The 27,255-nt window shown below is 39.9% G+C and overlaps 2 protein-coding genes across 9 annotated transcripts in view; one reads left to right on the forward strand and one right to left on the reverse strand.

Annotated features, from left to right (window-relative positions):
• The first annotated feature begins 679 nt into the window (after positions 1-679).
• LOC144470685 (BTB/POZ domain-containing protein 7) overlaps positions 680-27,255 on the forward strand; it is a 33,970-nt gene continuing 7,394 nt past the window's right edge. The window contains exons 1-11 of one of the 6 annotated variants that reach the window (XM_078182126.1): positions 680-1,556; positions 3,107-3,201; positions 3,784-4,041; positions 4,237-4,601; positions 4,706-5,256; positions 5,545-5,708; positions 5,789-6,173; positions 6,295-6,447; positions 6,511-6,667; positions 6,740-6,918; positions 12,050-12,334. In XM_078182126.1, coding sequence (XP_078038252.1) covers positions 3,803-4,041; positions 4,237-4,601; positions 4,706-5,256; positions 5,545-5,708; positions 5,789-6,173; positions 6,295-6,447; positions 6,511-6,667; positions 6,740-6,918; positions 12,050-12,190 — 2,334 coding nt within the window. In that variant the 5' untranslated portion in view covers positions 680-1,556; positions 3,107-3,201; positions 3,784-3,802 and the 3' untranslated portion in view covers positions 12,191-12,334. Of the gene's footprint in view, positions 1,557-3,106; positions 3,202-3,783; positions 4,042-4,236; positions 4,602-4,705; positions 5,257-5,544; positions 5,709-5,788; positions 6,174-6,294; positions 6,448-6,510; positions 6,668-6,739; positions 6,919-7,041; positions 7,140-12,049; positions 12,335-27,255 lie in introns of those variants that run through there. The other 5 variants (XM_078182127.1, XM_078182122.1, XM_078182124.1 and 2 more) reach the window with 5 other exon arrangements.
• LOC144470687 (uncharacterized) lies at positions 7,452-26,924 on the reverse strand. 3 transcript variants are annotated; one of them, XM_078182128.1, is made up of 2 exons: positions 26,757-26,924; positions 7,452-9,101 (listed from the first exon to the last, which is right to left on the reverse strand). In XM_078182128.1, the coding sequence occupies exon 2, from the start codon at positions 9,092-9,094 to the stop codon at positions 7,856-7,858; it is 1,239 nt and encodes a 412-aa protein (XP_078038254.1). In that variant the 5' UTR covers positions 9,095-9,101; positions 26,757-26,924; the 3' UTR covers positions 7,452-7,855. The 3 variants fall into 3 exon arrangements, with proteins under 3 accessions (XP_078038254.1, XP_078038256.1, XP_078038255.1); XM_078182130.1 differs by lacking the exon at positions 26,757-26,924 and adding an exon at positions 17,691-17,843; XM_078182129.1 differs by lacking the exon at positions 26,757-26,924 and adding an exon at positions 10,239-10,401.

The raw sequence follows: 27,255 nt of genomic DNA on the forward strand, positions 1-27,255 counted from the left end.
TACGATCACGATGCAGTATATTCTCCTGAACAATTCTGTCTGCTTGGTTCAGTTATTTATGCCGTAATTTTGCCATAATTAACCATTTTCAGAGACCCCTGGGTCTTGACATGTGGCGTCCTCTATCGGAGGAATAGCAAACCTCGAATTTGGCTAACAGTTTGGGCGTTTTGCCACTGGACCAATTGGCGCTGTACGAGCATCGAAAGAAGCTTCACTGCGCCTCCGCCAGAGGCGCCACATGTCTAAACCGCAAGGTCGTAGAAAAACATTAATTATTGCAAACATAGGACATAGCAGACTAAAACCGAGGGTACAGATCTGTTTAGGAGACTCGACTGCATCGATCCAGCACATAAAAACAATTATAAAATGTAAATAATTACATTATAAAGTTTAATTAAGTATTACGTTAACTGATTACGTTGTACGTTGTTATTAATTGATTCTCTTACACTATATCAATACAGCATGCTCTCCTGGACAGTTAAGTGTCCTCGGTTTAGCTTTGTAAATTCTGGTTTTATTATTATAAATAATTTTAGGTAACTGTACATCGCGTAGTGTAGTGCATATGTACATAGAAAAATCCACTAGGCAGTGCTATCTGTTCCATAGATATATTCTCAAGATTCAGCTCGACTTTGACCGTGTTTTCTAACCTAATTCCATTGTTTGCGTTACTAAGCGATAACGTTTCCTCATCAAAGCATTATTCATCGCAAATTTGACGAAATGAAATACAATATTCCTTCGCCGAATCGTTCGACATTTGAACGCGGTCACGGCGGCCAGTGTGGGACGCTTGCATTGTGGCTCCTCCTTTAGGCCAAAGAATTCGTCAGTTCCATGGAAACGCAGGATAACAGTTTCCACGAACGAGATCCCGGCCGTAGGAATCGCTTGAACAACCTTGTCGCGTCGTCCGTCAATAATACAGACCGTATTATTATTGCTATCTAGCCGATAAACCTAACCTTCGAACTTTGTGATCGAATTCATAGGATCGCGGCGACGGGTGTCCGGGGGATCGTGGGATCTCTGTAACCCGCGCATGATCAGACGCGAGCAAATTTTTCTGTGTCAGAAAAATCCTGTCGCTGCGTGTATGCCTTAAAACGATACGCTGTTATCTGTGAAAGCGTCGCGAAACATAAACAAACGATCGGATCACGGTGTTCCCGAGTTCTTGCGTGATTTCGATCGTGCCGTCGGCCGAGTCTAGCATGACCGCCCTCAGGATTTGTTTTCCTGCGACCGATCAGTTGTTCCCAGTGCTCGCGAAAATGCGACGTCGGCTCCACGATCGTGTTTGTTTGACGCGGGATGTTCGTTGCCTGTTCTAAAGACCACGGATTCGAGCTCGCCGATGATATGGAGGAGGACAGGGCCACGGTGAGGAACCCACTGTGCCGCGATAAACTTTTATTTACATGTAGCTAAGTCGACGAGTATAAACATGGCCGTCGCACTTTGTGTTGATTACTCGTGTCAGTTCGAGGCAATCCAGCCGGGCTCAGAATAATGGATGGAACCCGTGCACGACCGATATCCAGGTAAACGATACGTTTCCGGGCTTTGCTGGATCTGTTTCGGTCACCTTTGCTTGCCCGCTTGTTTCCCCACTTGCTTACATTGATTCAGTGTATCTCGCTGCCTCGGTTGCCCTACACACCTCGCATATATTCCTCTGTTAATTATCTGGGCTTTTAGTTTCACCGTTGGATCTTTCTCTCTCTCTCGCTTTTTGACGCGCGAAGGTGACTGAACCGCGTACGTCATACGCATTGTTAACGCGATCGCGATCATAGCTCAGCTGACTACTATTGACCTATTGGTGTTGCTGTCAGAGCTGGTTTTCGATGCTGTTTTTCTGACAGAATCGCTGGATACAGTCGATCTGGATCCGCGTTCCGCCGTCGTGATCGTTCGTAGCTGATACGCGATCTTCTTCTCCGCGCTGAATTTTTCGTGGCATTCGGTTTAAATAAGTGTGCCAGTGATGTTGTATCCGAGTGTCCTCAATTGTGAGTGTTGCATTTTGCAGCAGTGCACACGGCAATCCGTCTCTCTGTGTGATGTGTACGTACGTGTGTATTTACGTCAGTCGATTGTTGTTTCGACGGGCTACGTATTTTTCCCGAGATATTTGTTGTTTCTCGATAATCCGTTGCATTCGGTAGAATTTCCATCTGTAGAAACGACGTCGTTTGTTCGTGTGCGTCAACGGCGACGATTTGTTCATAAGTCGTCGATAAATGTTAAATGAATTGTATTTGTTTATATATATATGCATACACGTATGTGTCAATTTTTTGCTTTGTTCGTTTATGTTTCACTTGAAATTTGTATATATTAGTTGTCAGGACTAGCTGATAGAATTATATTGCATGTATTTATAACAGTATATTGTTAATAGATTGTATAGTATGTTAATTATAGCAGTTCTTGTTCAGCAGAGAATGATGCTAGTATCTGTTGTAGTTTACTTCCTGCTACCTTATAGTTCAATCTTTGCACCCAGTATACATATATTGGATATTAAAGGTCATCTGTGCAATAATAAACACTGATAACAAGAGTATTCTTGGAGTTTTGTAGGCATTGTTGATTTCATATGTGTTTCTCTCTTCACACTTGCTATTACTTTTCCTCTATTGTTATCCTTGATTTAATTGTAACAGGACATTTTTTTATTTACTAATTTCTACAGCATTTTTTGTTGTTAACAGCCACAGCATTGTGTTTTTGTAGTAATTGTATTAACTTTTCTATGAAGGGTCCTTTTGTTTTTAATTGCAGCGTTTGTATATCTCTTGTACTGATTGAAACATTAATTTGAATTGTGCATGATTGTTTTTAGAAGCTTTTTACACGATTTCACAGAAAAGTTATTTAAACAATGATTATTATTTCGAACGTTGTCTCGTCTACACCTGTTTGCTGAAAGTTACTTTTAAAAACAGTGTTTACACACGGCTTCTGTGCTGATTAGATATTTAGATGCATTAATGAAACAGTTTACCCTTAGAATAATGCATTAAGATAATTGTTGTAAGCGGGCGTTTGGACATGTGATGACTTTCAAAAATTTATTCCTTTCAAGCTTCGATAATTTCGTCGGATATGGGTGAACAAATTTTCGAGCATTGAGATATCCATTTAAAAGACGCTTCCGAATCAATGCAGAGCACTTTCTAGGTAAATATCATACGTTAGCTAACAAAGTGAAAGTTTCAGATGCGATCGACGGCTTTCGTTGTTTTTACGTAAACCACTCGAAGCGCGTGTGGAAGCTTCTTTAAAAAAAAAAAGAAAAAAAAAACTCCTGAAACACATGCGTTCGAAATCACAGGAAATCAAGTTAATCAACAAAGATTTTACACGAACAATGAACGTATCGACGAAGGTTTATTTCACAATATAAAAAATGATATGAAATGCAAAAATAATAAGAAATTATTTACCTTATTTTATATTGTACATAAAAGTATTATTTATAGAGCATGTTAGTTATTAATTGTTTATTGAACAACGGAGGTTGCACTTTAAAAAAAGCCATTGTTCTTGGCTTTGGTGCTCTGAAGTGTTGACATTGAAAATTATCTACTCTTTGACCACCGTCTTAGAAACCTTTGTGAAGAATGTTTAAAATAATTATTCCAAATGTAATATAAGAAAATTTTCAATGGCATGGTTCAAGGTTCACTTGCTGTTAGTAACAGATAAAATAAGTAATCCTCGAGACATGTTTATATTACCCTGGCATATCAATGATTTCAGGCTGTTGTCTGGGTGAGCAATGAATGTATTCCGAATTTTGACTCCATGTGTATTGCAACGCAGACGACCAAAGGAGGTACATAATTCCGATAAAAGGGATTGCTGGTTTGTTAAAAGACGGCGTGGAGATGCTTCCTACATGATACATAGAATGGGTGCTTCTGCATCGTCAAGCATCACCAGTGTAGGTGGAGATTCAGTACAAGCAGCTAGACTCTCATCTTCTGCTAATCCCGATCAACATGGCATTGCTATCAGGTAGTTAAATATTGACTCTCTACGGTATCTTGTTTGTGCTTTGCATTTTATAGCCCAATCTTTGCTGATACAGTTCCACATAATTAACCGCAGCTGTTGGTATTCTCAGAATCTTAGCGAACACTTTTTAATACCGAGCCAACAATTGTGACAAAGAATTCAGTGAGAAAGCCAGGACATCTGTTCCACTTTCAGGGAAAAGAAGAGGAAAATGACGGGGTTCGCGACGTTGCGAAAGAAATTCATTCGAAGACGCAGGTCTTCGAAGGCCTGTGATCATGGTAGAATAATCAGAGATTTGGTGTCAACTTGGAGCCACCTGGAGGCGACGGCTCTTCTGGAAGAGTACGAGGCCTTGGCTGCATTAAAAGACCTTCATGTTCAAGCTGAACTAGCTAGGCCACCAGCAGCAACGTACAAACAAGACTTGTCTATGTTATATGATTACAAACACTGCTCTGATGTGGATCTCGTTTACCGTGGAGCGTGTTTTCCCGTTCACAGAGCTCTGCTGTCTGCACGTTGTCCGTATTTTAGGGACTTGTTAGCTGGGTGTCCAGGTACATAGATACATGATTTGTTTATACAAGTAGCGTCTTTTAAATCGTTGAAACGCTGATAAGTAAAGAAAGAATGTTATACCACGGTTCGTGTTACGTTTTAGGGTACGGTGCCAGGATATGCTTGGAGCTGAGAACGCCGAACCTCGAGGTTCAAATGTTTTCAGCCCTATTGCGTTACCTCTACACTGGTGATATTTGCCCTCACGATGCAGCTCTGGAGGCGAATCTTCTGCGGCGTTTAGGGGAAGAATTCGGCACGCCGAACCCGTTGGAACACGATCTCAGATATTTGCTGGACACCGGTGATTACGCGGACGCTGCACTAGTGTTCACGTCGGACAGTGATTATCAGAGACCAGATAGTGGAAGTTCAGAATACGGATTCCGGCCAAAGTTAGAACTGCCATGTCATAAAGCGATACTTTCTGCGAGATCTCCGTTCTTCAGGAACTTAATACAAAGACGGACTAGATCGGGGGAAGATCACACAGAAAGGGCGCTTCATATACCTACTAGAATAGTTTTGGACGAGAGTGTAATTCCCAAACGATATGCCAGAGTATTATTACATGCAGTGTATTTAGATACCGTTGATTTGTCGTTAATAATGAGAGGTAATGGTTGCGGAAACAGCGCCGGTAGTCTTGGAGAGGTAAATATGTTGCTTACAAATGGCTTCCATTGTACTGTTCAACAAATATCGTATGTTTCAATAACCAATAGATCACTCGGAACAGTTGCTTCAAAACCTGGGTACAATGCAGAAGAATGGTTCTTACATTCAGATTATGTGTCTATTGAATATTGAAACATCGAAAGATGTTGAAATATGTTGGACGGTCATTTAATTTTGGACGTTACGTTATGCAGTGTTTTCGAATAAGGTGATTCCTAACGATTTCAAAGCCGTGTGGGTTGATTTACTTGTATTTGCGTCCAGGTTCAAGCTCTCACACATACTGGACGTGTTCGACCAAGTCCGTTGGAGGAAGCAATGGAATTGTACCAAATCGGCAGATTTTTGGAGTTAGATATACTGTCACAGGGTTGTGAAGATCTTATTTTAGAATACCTTACATTGGAATCGCTTCCAGCTGTACTGAAGTAAATATTGCGAATCGGATCTTTTACTAGTTGCAACCCGAAGTCGTGTTATTTGTACTATCATTTGCCTCGATTTCCAGATGGGGTAGTCAACCTCACGGATCCGCATGGGTACACCGACAAGCGTTGCATTACCTGAGAGAGGAATTCCAGCCAGTCGCCTCTTCTTCCATCCTCCATCAGTTGGATCATGCACACTTGGCGAACGTTTTGCAAAGTCATTTTTTGCAAGCTAGCGAGCTTGAAATACTGCAGGCAGTACTCAAGTGGGGGGAACAAGAATTGGTGCGCCGTATGGAAGACAGAGAGCCTAATTTACTTAGCCATACAGTGCACTCCGTGACAAGAAAGGGGCTGAAGAAAAGGGACCTAAGCGACATAGAATTACGAGAGATACTCAGCGAACTTTTACCTCTTGTCAGGATGGATCACATATTACCGCCTAACAGTGAAGCACTGACACAGGTAAGAATTTATAAGTTGCTTAGTGATACCTTAACAAAAACTTCCTTCTCATATTTATAAAGAACATCCGCGGACTTATTGATTTCACGTGGTTTACAACGGACGTGTTCTTTGTATTTAGGCTATTAGGAGGGGGTTGGTGTCAACCCCGCCGAGTCACATGATAGGGGATGAAAGGGAGAATCTTCGAATGAACGCTTGGATAAGGGGTGGGAAGAAGAATGGATTTTTTGTAAGGCCGAGACTGTTTATGCCGTATTACGAGGAAATAAAGGTAAATGTAAATAAATCAAAATCGTCTCATCGGTATACTAATAACGCTCTTCATTTTCCGCAGTCTTTAGTTGAGGAACAGATGGTCCAAGAAGCAGATTTAGTGAGATTACGAAGGCCACGGTACGTTGCCGATATTCCCGATGCCTTGTACATGGTTGACGAGAAACCCAGACCAATAGGCACGGCAGGCGTAGACGTCCTCGCAGCCGCGTTTCCAGGTACTTTAACTGCAACTTTTCAGCGACGTCTCTCCCTTAGGAAGAACTTGTTCAGTTTAGGTTTTATTTAAGTTCCAGATTCAGTAACCTTGGCAGCTATGATGAAACGTGAGCAGAAATTGAGGCAGTCTCCCAGTTGTCAGCGGGCTATCAATTTACCGCTGTCGTCGCGGCACGAGATCAACAGGCAGGTGCGGCTACGTGTTGTGAGGGAGTTCAACTTACCTGATACGGTGGCGGATCTCCTGGAGGTGAGTACCCTTGCATTTTCTGTGAATAGTTCTAAAGACTTGGGACCACATTAATATTGCTTCGTTTAAAACATTGTTTAATAATGATATTTTTTTATATCGCATCCATTGATGCCTTAAAAGGTATACGGATTTAGCGAGAAGTGTGCATAGGGCGAATACGATCTTGAAAAAGAAATTTCTTTGGTACCGAGCTCGCGATTATTAAAACAGATATATACTCTTCCGATGCAAAAAAGCGCATTGTGTAACTATAACGTTGATCGCTGCATTATCCAAATCAAGAAAAAAAATAGTCTGCTGATTGTTTCAGCGTCGTGTTACATAAAATATAGTCTGCATCTGCCGATGAAAACCCAAATAAGACTTTATTTACAATATCTCTATTTCACGTGACCACAAATATGTGCTCGGAAACCGTGATTGCAGCATGAATTCAAAACACGTAATAAGTATGAGATAATAGACTCTGGAACATGCACCTGTGCATTTACATAATCGTATTGGTTACTCAACGATTACACTGTCACGGCGACGTGTGTATTAATACGATATTATTTTTCAAAAATACATTTTATTATTTACACATTCGCCTCCAGATTCATAACAAGCAATAATATTTGAGAAGCATAAAAATATTTGTGTACATCACTGGTGTATACAACTTGTAAAGCGTTAAAAAAGTAATTGTTATATTTGGTCTTTTCGTGTAATGCAGCTCTCAGATACGGCGTATTATTTATCCCTAATGTCTTCTATCATATATTTATATACGTATATTATATATACACTAGCAGCCACTCATACAAATACAATTTACTATAATATAAAACATGCATTCGTTGTCATCGTATTTGTACTTTAAGTATATCGCGTATAAAAATAATCTTGAATAACAACAATTTCTCTAACAACGCAGTAACAATCGAATTCAATACTATTCTATCAACCATCCTCGTTTCTCGAACAGCTGCACGATGTGCAGCAGCTTTTGCTTGTACACGTCGTTGTCACCAGACCGCGTTAAGAATACGTTTTCTGTTAGGTCTTCCAATGCCGGACCATTTCCTTTGGGAGCCTGAATCACTTGTACCATCATCAGGCACTGACTCAACTTGGTGGGCCCGCAGCGGTTCACGATCTCGTCGAAATTCTTCTTCGAAAACTTTTCCGTGTCGACCTTCAACTTTTTCAACGACTTGATGAAGCTATTGTAGTAGTAGTCGATCATGTCGTCCAGTTTGTGGTCCAGGATCTCTCTGTTCGCGCTGGACACCAGGAAGAAGATGAGGTCATTAATGCCATAATCGTAAACGCTCAGCTGGAAGTCGACGATCTTCACGCCGGCAAGCTCCCCGCGGGCGTTATGTCTAAACATCATGTTGTTCACCCAGAAATCATTGTGAACCAGCGTTGCCCAGGGTTCCTCCGGCTTCGCGGCGTTCTTGTTCCCTTGTTCGCCGTACTCCAAGGTTCTGTCGACGCGGTCTAGATAAGGCTTGGCCTCCTCCATCTCGTGCAGGTCATTCTGCGCCTTCTTCATCATATCGAGGATGCATTTCTCCGTCGTCTCATTGACGATATCCTCCATGACATTAGCCGCTATCTTCTGGAACACCTGAGGCTTCTTAAGTTTCAGCGCCACCGTCAGAGCGTGCAGTTTCGCTAGTGCTTGCAACGCAAACTCCGTGTGTTCCTTGTCCAGTCCGTATATCCTGTCTGCGGTATCGTAGCCATTGTACTTCAGGTTCTCCAAGATGATGACCGCTTGCTCGTCGAACACCTTCGGGTTCCGCAGGCCCAATCTTCCTCCGTAGAACTTAGGAGCCAGTATACACAGATCCTTCTCTTCTATTCCGTTCTCCAGTTGAAGCTTCTCGAATTCCTGCGTCATCACGCTGTAGAACTCCAACTCTTTTTGGAACGAGACAGGGCTGTCGAACAGGTCCAATAAGTACTCCGATGTGGGCGGCAGCTTCGCGACTAGGTTCAAAGTTTCTGTTTTGTTGGACCGAGTCACTGTCACGTTCAGGGCTAGGATAATGCTGCCGAAGTTCTCTCCTGGAGCTGTTAGCGGTTTCCATTCTAGATTCTTTATCTCAAAATTCGGACCCAGACTCTGGGCTAGCAGCGCCTCCAAGTCCTGGATTGGCGACGATTCAATGGACGGAGTCATGGTTTACCTGAAATTAAACGTTATTGTATTAGGTCTTTAGAGCTGTTTTATCCGAAAACAACTTGTTACTTTTACAGAATGGTTTACTTTTTATTTAGCTGAAAGTGCATCAATTATGCATCGATTCAATATTTAGGTATCGTACATAATCATCAAAGTAAAGTGTTACAAATGATTGTTTCAGAGACCGGCGTTGAAAGCATCGACTTCATTTATTTATTTTTAGTTGATCAAGGGAGGAATCATTCGGCGTGTAAACAATGTTTCTGGGGTAGTTAACCAAAAGGCTACCCCAGGGCTCCGCGTGTTTTCGCTGACCTTGTCCCACCGTTTGCTCAGCTTTTTGTGCATATCTCTTTGCACATCGACATTAATAGCATACATGTTTATTATCATGTTTTTCTTCGTTGCAAGAGCAATAGCCACATCACTGCATGTTTTATGTAATCTTCATCAAGGAAAATCGTCTTATCATTACTAAGCAAATTAGGTAGAGATTATGCATTTATCTTTAAAAGCGCTAAGAAATGAATCGAGTTACGAGATCGGGGATTCTGTTTTATTTGGAAGAGTATGGGTCTCTTGTGACCCGGAATATTTTACACCACGGTATACACGAAATTGCTCGTTTCACAAATTCTGCATAATCACGTGAAGTAATATACATACGCGATCTTCTACACGTTTCGTGAAAATATTCATGTCTCAAGGAAAGAGAACAGTTTGAACAGGGTCATTGATAATTCAAATATGACCTTATACGTGTCAACAGCAAAATCGTTTACATCTCTGAAGGGACCGGTGAAGACTAAACAATTGATCACGTTCTGTATTTACACTTTCGGAATCCAGTTCTATTATCTAGAACCAGAGGCAAACAAAAAGTACTTATAAATAACGCTACACAACATTAGTCATTCGCTCTGTCGATTGTCACCGGCACGTTGCGTCCAGGCATTGCATAATGTCGATCATAGAGTATCATTGCCCGTCGCGATTGTCTCATTGAAATTTTATCTACCCTCCCAGAGATATTCGTTATCCTAGCGCCATCATGCTTCTAATGACAGCATTTAAGTGGCGGCGTTGATGCCGGACTGTCGTCAGGAAATGATTTTCAAGAACTGTTCGGTCGGCTACTTACTAATTGCGGCAACGTACTCGCGGTGGCTTGAGTCGAATCCTCTTCGTCGAGGTTTGTCATCGACGGAAACACTAGACCCGGCACACTGCACAACTTGGCGAGCGAGAACGGAACGCGATATTGTTAGCGCGAAGCCAGACCGTCAACTGACGATAACATTTATCAGCAATACGATTTATTTCCTCTTTCTGCTCTACCATTTACCGATTAAAACCCTATCGACGTATCGTGCCCCACTAAGTGGCTTTATCTGCCATCCAACGTTGCATGATCTAACAGATTGCATAGTGGATCACTGATGAGCTGTTCCGACGATCGCATCTTATTATTATTTATTTAATCCTTGCTTATTGGGCTCACGATGACTTTCGGTTTACATATTTACCTTTTGACTGTACAGTGATCTGTAATTATAGTATTTCTCATTTGATTCTACTCTAATGAAAAGAAAGCATATACCAGTGATTTCATCTTATTATCGTTTATTTAATCCTTGCCTTCTGGGCATATGTTGACTTTTACTTTGCATCTTTACCTTTTCACTGTATGGTGAACTATAGTTACCCCGTTCTATTATTTAATATTCTTGTTTAATTCTATTTTAATAATATAATGATTCAGTAACGAAACAAAAGCTAAATGGAAAGAAAGCTAACATTGGGGATATCATCTTTCTAGCCTTCGAGTCTGTTGGGAATTGATGTGGCTAATCGGTTGCCAAGGCGATTTTATCTGTTGACCAGCTGATCCAATATTGGTACATCGGTCGTGTCGTTTTTCATACTAATGTTAAAAGCACGGTAATAGATACGTTTACTTTGGATCATAGATTCAGGGGTCAAGTTGTTCATTGAAGTCATTGGATGGAAACATCCCTTACAGCTCGACGCATATTTTCTAGTCTTTGTGAAGTGATCAGTTTGATTAAAAAAATATACTATTTGCAAGTAAACAAAGTGTATATACAGAGTGGATCCTAAAACAAATTTCTAAAAAAAGTAATTTGTCGCAAAGGGGTGCCCTTTTCTCTGTTCCTTTTTCATCGAAGTACAAAGACCACCTTGCTACAGTATTTAATCATAAATTAATTATTAGACATTGCATAAACGTATTCGTTTCTGAACCCTCGCAAAAATAATAATTTGTCTATTCTACACTTAATAGACTCAATGAAAATGTTCTAACAATTTCTTTACTTTTGAAAGTAGATAGACGCAAGGGTTGTTTTAGGTGAACAAAATAAAAAGAAGAGATCTATACGTTCCGCGACATATCCAAAAGCTGTTTGCCGATCGCTGGTCTTTTCAGCTTCCGAGAAATCCGATCGGTCAATTAAACACCGATGAATTATACGATCGATAGTACGCGTCGTTTCATGGGCGTTAATGCAAACCAGTATTAATAGTTCAACTTTTGCGATCGTACAGATAAAGGTAGGGGCGTCGCTGGCGATATACGCGCGAGCATGTCGGTAATTTTGAAAAGACTTGCATCATCGAATTACCATGAGAACACAGACGGCGGCGCGCGCCGTTTTCAATAGAGTTGTTCGTGTTTCGAGCCGCATTAAGTGGATTGTGCAACGTTCGAAAACAAGCAGATGCGTCTCGCGCGTCGCGTCACGAGACGTCGCCGCATCACGGCCGCTTAAATAATTCGCGGTTAATTGAAAATCCGCCTAGTCACGAAAAAATATTAGCGAGCACGCGCCGAGTGGTTTCCAGCCTGCTGAATTTCCTGGCCGCGCGCGCGACCTTCGGGAAAAAAATGTTCGCGACCACCGCAAAATTCATTCGTTCTTCTTCTTTCAGACTTTTGTGCGGCTGCGACGAAATTCTCCTCGATTTTCCTTCCGGCACACAATGGGCGCGACATTTAAAGAACGTTTCATACGCGACAGACTCCGATATTCCAGGAAACTGCGTGTGAATGATCACGGTGAATACAAATAGGTTCGGAGAAACCTTTTTGCATGAGCGTATTTGCATATACACGCCTAGGTTGTTCGAAATGCTATACTTTATAAGGATCAGTGCAGGAAATGGATGAGGAAGTAATTCGAACACGCGATGCTTACGGATGCATCGGTGTGTAAATGGGAACGTGTAAGAATATTTATTCATAGTATTTAGAGTATTTATTGAAGAGAAAAAAGTAAAAATATTATTATCCTAAAGAAATTAATAAATATGTAAGAGCAGGAAATACTTATGAAGGAATAAATGAATAAAAATATTAAAAGAACAAGAATGGAAAGCGTTTATGAATAAATAGGTAATCAAGAATATCAAATGATTGAGAATATAAACAAATAAATAAGACGTGCATTAAATGAACGAGAATACAATCTTGCTACGAAATATATGAATAAATTGAGAATCTATTGAATGCATAGGAAAATTTCTATTTTTTTTTTTCTAAGTTTCTCGAACACAGAAACATGAATAATTTCGAAATGCTTTTAATAAATGGAACAGCAATTCCTAGTGCCGCCAATCGAGTGTGAAGGGTTAACGATTCGCATAACTTAATCCAGCGTAAATAGTTGCTCTATAACACGTAGTTTATTTATTCAGTTGTCTGTCACGAGTCGCTATGAATTACAGCGCACGTTTTACACGGTGCAACGGCTCGTCGGCTTTACTATCCATTACATCGCCGCGATCTGATCGCACCGTTCGGATCAGATACGCGGAAACATTTAATAATGTATGTACGCTTACCTATTTAGATGGTATTGTATTATTACTGGGGATTATTCCGCGGAATCGATTTTATTGTATATTACACGGATACTAATTACGCGTAACTCGTGGCACGTGTTCGGGTATATTACTTCACGTATTACATCTTCACGGTTGGCCACCTAGAAACCAGTAATTTCGATAAAGGAGTACCACGAATCTGCTAATTGAAAACGTCACCGCTTTCATTTGAATGAGAACGTGTTCTCTGATGTCATAGAAATTAGCAAAGCAAACATTCCGAACGTGAATCTGATAATCTTGGGAGTATCTGCAGCCGCGTTTTAACTATTACATCGGGAATTCCTCTATTTTCATATTGGAATGGAGGAACAAAGGCTCTATTAATTGCATTGGATCTGTTCAAATTTGTCTAGAAATCTTTTGTTGTTAAGTATAATTAAAATAACTGAAGTATAGTTAAATCTATGGAAATAGTAGAGAATATTATATTTGTAAAATATTCGTGAAGAATGAAGACTACAGAGGCTGTAAAATTTCGATAACTTGCATCCGGACTCAGAGCGTAGATGTTCGACTGTCCCAGTTACGGATAATGCATTTTCCTTTTTAGTTCCACGATTTTCTCCTTGATTCGCCTTCGAGTAGTTATTATTTTCTGAGGTCGTTCTCATCGCAGTTGCATTAAAATCGAGAAGTTTAAATGACACGGGAGACATCGAGCGCTGCGCAGTCTTGTGTAATTCCACCTAACGCCATCACGTGTGCACTCGCGATTCTTTAAAAACCTCGTTGCAACCGCGACCTCCGGCTTTATCTCTGGAAAAGAACTCGTCCTCGCGATAAAACGTTCTTTCCATCGGGTAGCAAACACTCGTATTAATAACTCCCATTTTTCTATGATAAATTATTCTACGATAAGTAATTCTTCCCGCCGTGCACTTATGCACGGTGCACTTATCTTATCCGTGCTTCGACTGCGAAGGTTTGCGCCACGCATTTAAACGCCGTCGCGAAATTATGATAACGCGGAAGACATACGCGAACGAACCGGTCGCCGTTTAGCGTGCCGCTCAAATTTCCTAGGTTGACATTGTTTGAGAATATTCTCCCACGCGAAACGGCAGCAATTAAGGTGTCGCATTCATTGTTTCCGGGGAGACACGATTCCAGATTCGATCTTAATTGCGATGACGAACGCGATACAAAATACGCGACAGCGATTCACGATCGCTTAGCTGCAAAGGTTGGAAAGGTTAAACAAAATTACTATGACGATCGTTCTCGATCGCGAAAGGATTTATGGTAGTCGACGATCCGCCAGCAATTATTTGATTTAATTCAATTCCAGCTTTTTTTTAAATTCTACTCCATGCAATTTAATTGTATTCGATTGAATTCTGTTCAACTTGGTTCGATTTAATTCAATTTAATTCAATTTTGTTCAATTAAATTGAATTGAATTCAGTAGAATCCTATTTAAATCAATTTAATTCAGTCGTATTTAATTGATCTGTTTTTAATTTATCCGTATCTAATTTAGCTGTACTTAATTTATTCGCATTCAATTTACCTACATCAAGTTTATTTGTATTTAAATTATTTATACATGCATACGAGCAAACGTCCAATTCTACGATAACGAAAACGAAAGTATAATTAAGAAATTATATTAGCCGGCTTCATTAAAATTCTCAATAAATACCGAATTTATTGGTTATTTAATCGGCAGATTGAAAATAATATACTGACAATTTTTACAAACTATCGTAACTTATCGTTCGATTTGCTCTACGATGGTTATCCGATAGAAACGATTACGTTCGTATATCATTTGATTTACGTTGTTCGAGTTCGCGACCTTGGCGGGTTCCATTGCATTAGGGTGGAGCAACGTTATTGTTCTTTGTTATTGGAAAAATATCGGGGAACATAGGTGACATGCAATCACGCCCGCAATCGACATCAGATACACCGCTTCCTATTGTTTTTAATTGGAACTCCGTCATACATATTTATTCGCCAAGTGGTATTTCAGGTCTCCTTTAACAATTAATTTATCGCTCGCGAGGGATCGTGTCACAATTACTGTTCCACCGCGATTTCCATCATACTATTCTCACGCTGGATCATGGATCCTTTCACCCTGCGCGATTTTGCTCGGACCGTTGCCGCGTTCGAACGCTCTTTGCAAGCGAAGTGCTCGCGGAAAATTGCAAGCAATGCAGCAAATCCGTGTTAATTGAATTTAAATTGCCCGCGACATTGGCTTAAATGTATAGATATATTTATTGCCCTTCGATGGGAATAGGTTTTATGCGCTGCCATGGTGAAAATAGATAAATAAATTACGGAGAACGATGACGAAAGTATATCACAATGTCTTTGCATTATTTTTAGTTTATCTACAGTATATACTATTTGCACTTAAACGACGATACTCGCGAGACACCACAAAATTTTCCATATTGCAAATTTCAAAGAATTTTTACGTTCTTTCCGTATCCAATAAATTGTTAAATGTTCGCGATTAACTTTGACCTTCTACACACAATAAAGAGGGAATAAAAATTGAGGTAGGATATTCGTAGACGACAGAAATAGCTAGGATTTCAGTGCTCAAATGTCTCCGTGCACAAAGGGGTTGACTGCATCGTCAAATGCAACGCGTTATGAACGTATAAAATATCGCGAACGAATAAATATAAAATATAAGTTAATATAAAATATCAGTTAATATAAAATATCAGTTAATATAAAAATATCAGTTAATATCAAATACAATTTAATACAATCGCCAGTCTTTCGAAACATTTTTCATATCCAACGATACCCCAATTTTTTATAAATTTCGCTGCCAGAGGTTGCGGAATTCGTTTCTCGCGGCGATCCGTACCGAAACTTGCGCGTTTTCTAGATATTTTTCGTTTGTTCCGATTTCGATACAGTGCTCGCACTCACGCAGATTGAAAGTCCGCAGTTTCTGCGCTCAGAGAACTGCCACGATCTGCCCCGCGTGGGCCAATTGGTTTTTCCACTGCCAGAAGGGCTCCGCACCGAACGTAATCATTGTTTCCGCTTGGAAAACCATCCGCTTATTTATAGTAAAAACGATTGAGGACGATGAGAGCATTAACCCTTTGCACTCGAGGGGTACAGAGCGGAGTCATTTAAGATCATTTTCGTTGTCTCCGCAGCGGTATCTTCGTACGCGAAGGGTGGGGGTAATGTAAAGGTATCTATTATCTTACAATTCGCTGAAAAAAAAAATTAGACGAAATTTAAGACAGTGGAAATATTTGTGAAAAATTTAAGCATACGTACGTATCGTTTACTAACCGACTGAAATAGTTAAAGAAAGAATTTCGTCGCTCGCGCGAGCGATAGCAGCGAGCGCGCGCCTTATTTCCGGGCTAATTACTCGCTCACCCAACTGGCGCGGGCCAGCTCGCGCTGGTCGGCGCGCTCGTGAAAGCGAATTGCATCACGGAGCTTTCAATTTCAAAGATTTCTCGCGGGTTCTGGCTCGTGACGGCGGGGTGTTCTGGGTCCGCCGGCATTACAAACGGCCGGCCAATAAACCGCGGAAGAAATAATTCAACCCGTCCCACTCGCTCGTTCTAATCCGCCGCCACGAAATTAGCTTTCACTCCGCGCCGAATCAGTCACTCGCGAAACGGCATTGTCCCGTCGAAGCGAACGCGAGGGAACCTTCACGCGGGCATAAATTAACGGTCGTATGACCGATCGTATAGCCGCGGACTTTATGCGCGCGCCGCGCGAGACCGATGAATTTAAGATCGGAGAACTTTGAAAACGATTCGCCGGCGCGCGAATCGTTGGGAATAATCGTCGGCGTCGGGAGACCGGGCGTGTGGCAATTTCGCGGGAGAATTTTTATCGGGCGATCAACGTCTGCGATCGTTTATGCCGCGAGAGGCCGTTAAACGCGGCTCTCGGGAAGTAACGAACGATAGCTTCGCGCGGTGTTTTTTTTTTTTTCACGGATTATTAACTGCCCCGGGTAAATCGAAGTTCTCCGCTCGATTAGTCCGGGTTCGGCATCGTTTAAGTAAGTGTTCGCTCGAGCGATTGTTCAAATCGTTTCGAGGAAAAGTTTTCCGTCGTCCGACAGTATTACATAGCAGAGAAAAATTATTCTGAAAGATAATAATGTGGGATAACAAAATTCATTTAACTCTAGAACGATTTCTTTCATTTTTTTTAGTACGAGTGATATTGTTGAGCTGGGAGTGAGTCGAAATAAAATCTGAATAATTAAAATATTATAAATTATTTTCGAAATATAATATATAAAACAGGGCATTAGTTAGAAGAGTAAAGAAAACCTCAATGTTTTAGTATTTATTTACACGTTCACACATAATTCAAAAATATTGTGGGGGCGCCGGCAATCCCACGGGGTGGTTTAGGGTTAAACGTAACCAATTTGTCCCAATAAAAAGTAAAACATTATACGCGAATAAAAAAATGCTAAATAAAGTATTATTAGGTAATAAAATAAGATTGTCGTTAATACTGAAGAAATAATTACTGTAATCACTTTGACGTTGAACGAAAGATTTTATTCGCGAGCGCGTGATCCGCGAATTGTATTATTTATTCGTGACGTATTGTTCCAAATGAAGTTTGCTCGACTATGGCCAGATCGACGACGACTGTGCGTCATCGATCGTCGTGCGTGACCGATTAAAAAAATTATTGCAGACGGTTCAGCAGAAAGTACCTCTTGCACGCAGGGTGTTCAGAGAAAATCGGGCGAGTTCCACTCGGCGGCTGCAGATATCGGCCTGGTCCGCTGGTCCGAGCAGCGAAACGCGAGCACGGCAAATGTTGCAAAAACACTGTTAAACAAGCCGTCGTTTGGACGCCATTAAGGCCGCGCCGAAGCAGGCTCTATTTATAGTTTGCGCAGCGCATCGTGGAATCTAACGTAACGCGATAAGTGTCGCACAGTTCGACGGCGGGAGATTCTGCTGATGTACGTCCGTTTTCCCACCATCTCTTTCGAAAATTGTGCCGAACTTGGATATACCAGCGATCGAATTTTATTTAATACTGTTCGATTAATTTCGGTGGTTTTAGTGAACGAGAAACGCGTGACTGGCGCTGACGATTTCGTTATCGCTGCAACGGGTGTTCATTTTGCGGAGACGTTTCCTGTCTGCTTTTTAAATTGGTTAAATGTTACGTGAATTGTCAAATTGTACGTTCGAGTAATTTATTCGACGAATTGAAAGTGATTTTTAATAGAAGCTTAATGATATAGTTTAATTGTACTAGATTTTAAATAAAAATTTGATAGGATCTCATACAAATTTTAATAAGAATTTTGATCAGAAATTTTAATTTACAATAGATTGTTAGTAGAGATTTAAATTTACCTTAGTTTTTTACTAGAGATTTTAAATTGCCATAGATTATTATCAGAAGTGTTAATTTAAAATAAATTTCCATCAGGAAATTTCTAATTAATCATAATGAATTTCTACAAACAATTTGTCTCGTAATAGCTTTCTAATAGAAATGTAAATAAACGTTTTAAATTATAATAAACTTTCGCTATAAATATGGATCAATTGCTAAGAGAACGCATCGCGATCTAAAATTCTAATACCGACAGACATCGACAATTTCCTACGCAATTCCTTTCGCACCCCTTTCATTTCCATTTGCACACGGTTTTCGTTGCATTTCTTACTCGCATTTCTTCGCCATTATTTTTCCTCCTCCCGTCTCAATTCGCCGTTTCTTTCAACCTCGATTTCAATACGTCGTGACATAACCGAACCGTGATGCAGCGAACAGAAAACGCGAAATTGCATAAACGGCTCGATCGTTGGAGCGCGCGAATGAGTTGCCGGGAAAGGGAGGTCTGATATGCATCAATTTTACGTCTAATAAATGCAACGCGTCTGACGAAACGAGCCGGAAGAGAATAATCGAGAAATGCAACAGGGTTCTCTGTATTCGGCGTTCGTTTACTTTTCGCAGTCCAAAAATTCTGGATTTTTAAACGGTTTTAGTTTATAAAGTAAGTTATAGAATTTATAAAATTATTCGTACAAAAATTAGACTCGTTTTAAAGCTCGAAACTTTTAAGCAGAGTTCGGCAAATTTAAGTTTAATTGCAATTAATAATTGAATTTAATTGTAGCAAAGTAATTCGATGTTTAGTTGTTCATAGTTTTGAATGAATATTAGAGGATCCTATTATTGAAATTTAATTTTCTAATACGGAATTAATATTGAAGTTTAATATTCTAATATTTGAGGTTCAGTATTCTAATGTTGAAGTTTAATAGTTTAATATTTGTAGTCCAGTATTTTAATATCAAAGTTTAATATTCTAATATTCAAGTTCAATACTTCAATATTGAAATTTAATATTCTAATATTTAAGTTTAATACTTCAATATTGAAATTTAATATTCTAATATTTAAGTTTAATACTTCAATATTGAAATTTAATATTCTATTGTAATATTCAAGTTTAATACTTCAATATTGAAATTTAATATTTTAATATTCAAGTTCAATATTCTAATACTGAAATGCTAAAAGTAACATCTATAGTCACAGTTTCATTCGAAAATATCAATTGCTACTTTCAATGCATATTTCAATCGTGTACTTATTCCAGAACATTACAATATTATATAAAATTATAAAAAAATATCACTTACAACAATATAAAGCATTCTATTCGACATGAAATTGGTCTTCGTACCTATAGGACGACCGCGGAAAGTGTCGAGCGCTAGCCGACTTTCTTCGGTCGCCCGCGATCCTCCAATTATGAAGACATTAACTCGGGAGAAAGCATTGGAAACTAGAGCCCCGGCTAGCCAGGACCTTTTTTGCGGGCTGATTGATGGTCTTCCGTTCCTGGATTCCGTTTACGATCCCCGGACATTCGATCTCACCGTCGCGGAACCGCGGCTTTATCGCGCCGGCCGATTCCAGGTCAAGCGAGAGTGTCTCTCAGATTAGAGGAAAGAAAATCCGCGTTATCGTCTATTGTTTTCCGAGCAGTCGACAGCGCGGTCCAATTAATCGCGGCGGTCCTTGTTATTATCAGCCGCGACTCAAGAGGTTTATTGCTTTCATTATCGTGCCGGCGTGTCGCGTTTCCTTATTGCAGCCGACACACTTCGCGTCGCTGCGTAGTTCTTCTACTTCGGTAGAATTCTAATTAGAGGAGATGCAAGTGTTGCTCGTCGCCACGCTCGGCGATCGCCTAACCGCGCGCGATGACAAACGAGGCGACAATGCGAGGATCTCCCATCGAGAACAGAATTTTTCCTGCTTAACGCTGAATGTACGGCGCGATAAAATTGATTGGCGTGCATTGCCTGATAAGAATGACAGAATCCGATTTATTCAGATGTCGTACAGTTCTTGCTGCAGTAGTTGTTCGAGTAATGTAATTTATGTGATCATTTTTCATGGAATCGTCTTAATTGTTATTGTAATTTTTATCCCTTGTATAAGAAAGGTCGGAGCTTTTTATATATAAGGCGTAAACATTGGCCATGTTTGTTAACGCTTCATATTAAATTACTAATTAATTAATTACTCAGGGATGTGCGAGTAAATTAAAAATATCTTAGGTAGATTAGAGACTAATTTATAGAATACGCCGCAGTCAAAGGGTTAAAATGAGAAATTTAATGTTGAAGAGATCTTAATCGAATTGGTGCAACGATGCAGTTATTGTTCTTATCGCGGCCATTGTTGCTCCCATTTTTGCTGGCATTCGTCTCTCCCCGCGATATTCTCCTAATCGCGGCAATGTTTCAAACGGGAGAGAAACGTAAACTTTTTATACGCGAGAGGAATCGTGATTTAAAATCCCGTCAGAGTTTTTCCTGTTTACCGAGATCTAAATTTAATTGGCACAACGATGCCATTATGTTCTTTATACTCTTTTTACTTTTCATTTATTCAGTCTGCTCGACGATATTCGTCTGATAGCACCGAAAGAGAAAAAAGCGCGTTTAACGAACAAGATTCTATTTTACTCGAAAGAGAACGCAATTTAAAATTCTGTCGGCGTTTCTCTTGTTTGCAGAGATCTTGAACCAATAGAACAATGCGATTATTCTTCTTATCGCGGCCATTTTTCTCGTCCGTTTTTTTTTTTCACGACGCGAGCAAAAAATTCATTTCATTCGGGACGTATGTTAATTGAAAAAAACTGACCGAGTTTTTCCTGATTAGATCGATAGATCCCAATCGAATTGGAACAACCGTGCCGTTATTGTTCTTAATTGTAACCGTGCCATTGTTGTTCTAATTGCGCCGTACCAAAAGCAGATGCGTTTAATTGCACGAAAATGCATTGTCGCTCGATCGGAATCCTGATCTAAAAAGCTGGCGAGTTTTTTTTTCGTACGGTTTACAAGGATCTCAATCGAATTGGGAAAAGTGATTTTAAATGTTATTTTGTCGTTGTTGTCGCCGTCTAACTGTTTTTTGTTCGACGAGAAGAATCTCAATTGGGATTGAGACGCGTTGGACTACGCACTCGTCATGTTGATGTGACGGTTCTCTCCTTTTTTTAATATTTGAGGTCACCTTTCTGACACGGACCGTGTTGCGAACGAGGCGAGAGACAGTGGACTGTCGTGTACTTACAGTCAGTTTTCCTGACTATTTCGTTCTTTCAACGTGGATCACTTTAATTACGTTGGTGGCAGCGTGTTACTTAATTGCGGTGCCTATTAGCTGCATGCAGTGGAACGGAACTGGCCTAAACGACAGATTCCAGACGGTTTATTTCAGATTTACTGATACTGCAGAGGCCATTCCGTGACCCTTGATGACTCTATTTATTTATCTGTTTATTCATTCATCCATTCATTCACTGCATTGTAAAAAATATAGAATTGAAAAACATTGAAAAAATAAAAAACATATAAATACAGATATACAAAAATATATATCACAATATAGAAAAAGAAGGAAGTTGTTAAATTGGCGCGTGTGATTGTCTCGTGCATATGCCTAGTAGAGGATTAAACAAAATAAAATCGTTCGGCTTATCTCCGTTTTATCTTCCCTTTCGAATTGTAATTTCTGCAACTAGATCTACGCCATTTCTTTAGTGTTGGCACAAGACGTTCGTTATCAGAGATTAAATATTTGAGCTTGCGAAAACTAGGTTCCAAGGCGACACTGTTTGATTTTACTGTTTGCATGGCGGAACATCTCAAACAAGGAAACTTAAAATATTTTCATTAACATTGAGTCAGTCGGTAAACGAAGAAGTAGATCCTCACGATATTACTAACATTTAAGACATTATCTCGAACAGATCCAAAAAGAGATATTGTTTCGAGCGAATCTTTCTGAGAAGCTTGCTGTTGCTCCAACTCCCGTTGCTGCTTTTGCGCTCGCAGATTTGTTTACACATTGTCCAGCAAACTGGTCGTTTTAACAAAACTCGATTCGTTTGTCGCAGTTTTTAAAACATTGTAAAACGTTTATTGACCCAGAACTGCACTCTAATATTAGAGAATTCTAATGTTCAAGATTAATATTATGATATTGAATTGATATTGAAGATTAATATTATGATATTGAATTGATATTGAAGATTAATATTATGATATTGAATTGATATTGAAGTTTAAATATTTCATTATTGAATTAATATTGGAGCGTAATATTCCAACATTGAATTAATATTGGAGCGTAATATTCTAATATTTGAAATTCAATCTTTTAACATTGAAGATTAATACTCTAATATTTGAATAATAATATCGGCTTCCACTATTCTAATAGTAAATTAACTAATCCTGGAATACTTGTAAAACAAATTTTCCGTCGAAATGCATTTTGCAGCCGCGGTTGCGTGACCGGGCTTGCGCGCATAATCGAAGACTCGTGGCGCCCGTTCGTTGACGCAACGACGAATCCGCGGCCCGCGTAATATCGCGAGCAGCGATTCGCGGTCAGGTAATTGCGAGATTATCGAGATTGGTGACCAATCGATTGGAAAACTACCGGTGCGACGCGTTATACCGTTGCCGGAAAGGTTTCCGCATTTTCGCCGGTGACAATGCAACAACTCTAGCGGAACCTCCGTCATCGCGGCGACGTTCTCCGCATGCAAATGATGATTAATGCAGTTGTCCGACGCGCGGAGTTGTTTACTGTTTACCGTAGAATAACGAGACAGTTTTCCTGTTCGGCTCACGTGTTACAGTTCACGGAATTCCCAGCGAGGAATGTCTAGCAGGAAAACTGCTCATTGTTCTTTCGAATTTTCTCAGACGGCGGCCGGAGACGCGGGCGGATCAAACGACTCCAGCTTCCGCGTATTAACGCATTCGACTGACCGTGTCAAAAATCTCGGGAACATCGCCGAGTTCAATTATTTTATTGGACACGATTGAAATTGCAAAGCAAAGTTCTATGACATCGATCGCTCCTTCAATATTTCATATATATATATATATATATTTTTATATATACGTTATGTCACGTGTATTGCAAAATGATAATGGACCAGCGCAAGAATTAGAATAATTATATAACTTCTCTAATCATCTAACTATCTTAATAGCTCAATTGAAGTAGGACTTTTCGAGATAACAATTGAGCTGAATAAGTTTCTATTCGTATACAAAGGGCATAGCCGATTAAGATGGGGGTTTTTCATTTTTGATAGTCACAGCTTGCAACTGAAAAATCTGAAAAAATTCTATAACATCCGGCTTGATGTCCAAAATAAGCCAAATTTTTTTCAAAATTTTAGGAAGCCGCTGAAGGTGGAAAAAAGCCGGAAAACCGCGAAATCTAATTTACCCTGTAACTACCCTCACGGACAAGTTATAGGGTTAAAATTTTGCACAGATGAGTTTTTATTGGTCAGCTATCGAACGGTATATGGCTCATTGAAAAACCTCTAAGGGCAGTTTTGACCATCTTAATCGGCTATGCCCTTTATTCCAAGAGGAACTATCGTTTTTTACCCGAATAAGAATTATCTTTGTTAGCGTTGTTCGAAAAATTTAACAATCTCGATTAGAGTAATTTATTCCAACAATTTACGAGTAACGAATTCGAGTAATTATTCCGGATAAATATCAAATGCCACGTTAAAAAAGTGAACGCAAGAAACGCGTATTTCACCGGCTACTCTTCAATTAGAAATAGAATGGAGAATTCAGATAGCAAAAATATTGTTTCGCCGACTAATTGTTTGCATGCAGTTTAAATCACGGTGCAATTATCATTCGGAGTTAATGGTGTAGAGAATTCGCTTCCCCGGTGAACGTACATCTCAGACTTAATCTTCCGTACCTAACAATTAGAATCTAATCTGCAGAATAGAACTTGATAAAACCTGCATTTTTCGTTTTGCTCTGCTTCGGCTGGAGCATGATCACTGACGAGGATTACTCAACAATTACTATCAAGGACCACTCTCAAGTGAACACGTACTGCAACTCGAGAGGACGAATCTGTCTAGATGTACCGAGTGTCTCACGATTAGTAGAACGTCATTGAACATTTAACGAATCGATGCTGATTTTGTTACACGTGTCTAAATTGCATTGTATACATTTTTATATCATTTAGAGTTTATAGATATACTTTTATTCTATTTCATTTTATCGATATTAACGATTTTGAAGATTATGTCTTATGGGCGTTGACATAATTTTTTTTAACCATAATTGCCTTGTTGATTTTTTTGAAGTTTTTAGAATTAAACTCGAGCAGCTTTATGGCATAATTTGAATAAATTGACGAGATCGTTCTTAACTCTGTTACAGTTTATTGTTCTACGTGAGAGTTTAAAAATTGATGTCATCAAATGTTCCGTACGTATCTACGAGCCGGAAAAAAAAATGAGAATAATCGTAAATAGCACGGGGCAACGTTCGGAAAGTTGAATAACACTTTCCCGATTGGTCGGCGCAGTGATTGGATTTTTCGATCCGTATCTCCCAGGCTTCGGAAAAATTCGATTACATCGAAATGTCAAAGATTCGTCGAGCTTTTTTGCGAGAACTTCGGAATGCCAATGAATCCGTAATGGAAGCATCGGTATATATTCGAAATTGCAAGAGTTTGGGCGGGATCCAATCTCTCTGTATCATCGATCGCTGTTTTCACCGTCGCGCTCGATGTTCTGAATGATTCTTTTTTTTGTTTGCACCGAAACGCGGTATTATTTTTCCTCGAGCAACGTTTCAGAAAGGCACAAAGCGAAACGATTCGACCATTGTGTTTCCAGTGACCAGATGAAAGCACTGTTGCACACAGAGGATCTGCCCGCGTTTGCTATAAAATATGATATCCTCGCAATAAAAATTCCGCGATACAAGTATAAATAGTATCCCATACTTTTACCACGTGGAGCGTCACAATACCAGGAAACCGTTTGTTTGTCGGACGGCAATTTTGTGAAGCAACTGATAACGATACTGTTGTACTTAGTTGAAACGCCTTATCGACTGACTCGCCAGTTTTTTAGCATACTGCAAAATTAATGGGACGATTTAAAATTGTTTCGAACACTTTTTTAAGCGAAGCTAGAATATTTTTTTACACATAGGTTAGGAATATTTTTGATAACGTAAAATTGATAGATTTATTTTTACTACGATTACACTTTGTAGATATAGCAATCACAGCATCGATAATTACGGAAACACGCGAGAGCAACTCGTTCATCTCAGGATTTCAGTGAATTAAACAGAATCATTTCGGTCTTGAATTTTTAATAAAAACAATAGCGTAGGTGTCAACAGATCTAGTAGAAAAATTAAAATAGTTCGAGTCTCTCGATGTACAGTTACTGCCGTCGCGAAAACGCGACTTAGTGGCAACGCTTAGTGTCAACGCGATTTAGCAATTGTCTAAGAGGCAGACAAACAAACGCGACTAAAGAAGCACGTTTTCTCACAGCCGAAGGATGCGTCCATAGATCGCGAGAGATTTTATTTGGATATTGCGAACAATTCTCGGTGAAAAAAAATATTCGCGAGGATTAATTACGTTACGTGAGAACCCCATAAAAGGGACAAACGAGGCAAACGAATTTCAACTAAGAGATAGTTGCAAGTATTATTTCCCTCAACTGTGTTCATTCAATGGACTATCAGTGATAATGGTAATTTAACAACTATGTTACAAGCGAGCTTGTTTTCCTATTACTATTGTACTATCTTGTCTTCGGGTTTATTTTTTATTCTATTAGTTTTTAGAATACTAGATCGAATAGCTATTGCGAGTACATTTTAGGAAAATACTATCTGAAACAATTACTTCCATTGCATCTGGAGGAAATATTATTTCTAATAATTATAACCTGTAAATTTAAAGAGACCGCAGCTTCAAAGAATTATTTATAGTATCTTCTAAGAAAATGGAAGCTTCAGTTAATTATTTCCAGTACTTCCTAAGGAACCGGTACCTTCAGTTAATTATTTCCAGTAAATCTCGAGTAACCGCTATCTCAAATAATAATTTCCACTTCATCTTAAGAAATCTCTGTTTCGAATAATCACACCCACTAAATCTCAAGAAAAGGTTGCTTCGTTGAATAATTTTCTCGGCCATACCATAAAGAACGATTCTCGGTATCCGTCTCTGCGACATCGAATAAATTTCGAAACATATTATCTCCTACGAACAATAGCGTTGCGTCAACTATTTCCAATACGTTTCCAAGTACTTTTGTCCCAGGAAATTCGCGGCGATTTCGGAGGCACGCGGTCGCAGGGCGCGTCAACTAATTTCACGGTTTATCATAGTTCATGGAATATACCTGTTTCGTTGGTCGGAACCGTTCCAAGGAGAATCGGAATCGTAATCGCAGAGGATCGGTAATCGTTCCACAGAGAATCGGGATCGTAATCGCAGAGTCGAACGCACTCGACGCGGCTAGCTGGCGCAGCGAAGCCGTGACAACTGAGCGGAGCTTCGTTACCGTTTGACTTTGACCCCTATTCTCCCTCTTTTCGACGCTCATTGATGGTATCTCCATCTTTCAGCTCCGATACGGATTTCAGAGCGCGAGCACGACACGCGTCGCGGTCGCGGGCCCGATACGAGAGGGATGCACTGCGCCTCTCCCACGCAGCTGCAGAGGATGGGAACGACGCTGTCGCGAGACCGCTACCGTTCCACGCCGCGCATTTTCACCGAAAACGGGCGCCGTTTTCTCCGTCTCGCGGTCTTGCGACTCTCTCGACACTTTGGCCAGGTTGCGATCTCTTAAACAAGCATGTTGACATGTCTTAAAGTGGTCCAAAGTGGACCAAGTG

The sequence above is a fragment of the Augochlora pura genome, chromosome 6 (genome assembly GCF_028453695.1).
Source record: "Augochlora pura isolate Apur16 chromosome 6, APUR_v2.2.1, whole genome shotgun sequence".
Taxonomy (NCBI): domain Eukaryota; kingdom Metazoa; phylum Arthropoda; class Insecta; order Hymenoptera; family Halictidae; genus Augochlora; species Augochlora pura.

Coding starts and splice junctions, on each gene's coding strand:
- LOC144470687 (XM_078182128.1), bottom strand. CDS start 9,094: ATGACTCCGTCCATTGAATCGTCGCCAATCCAGGACTTGGAGGCGCTG.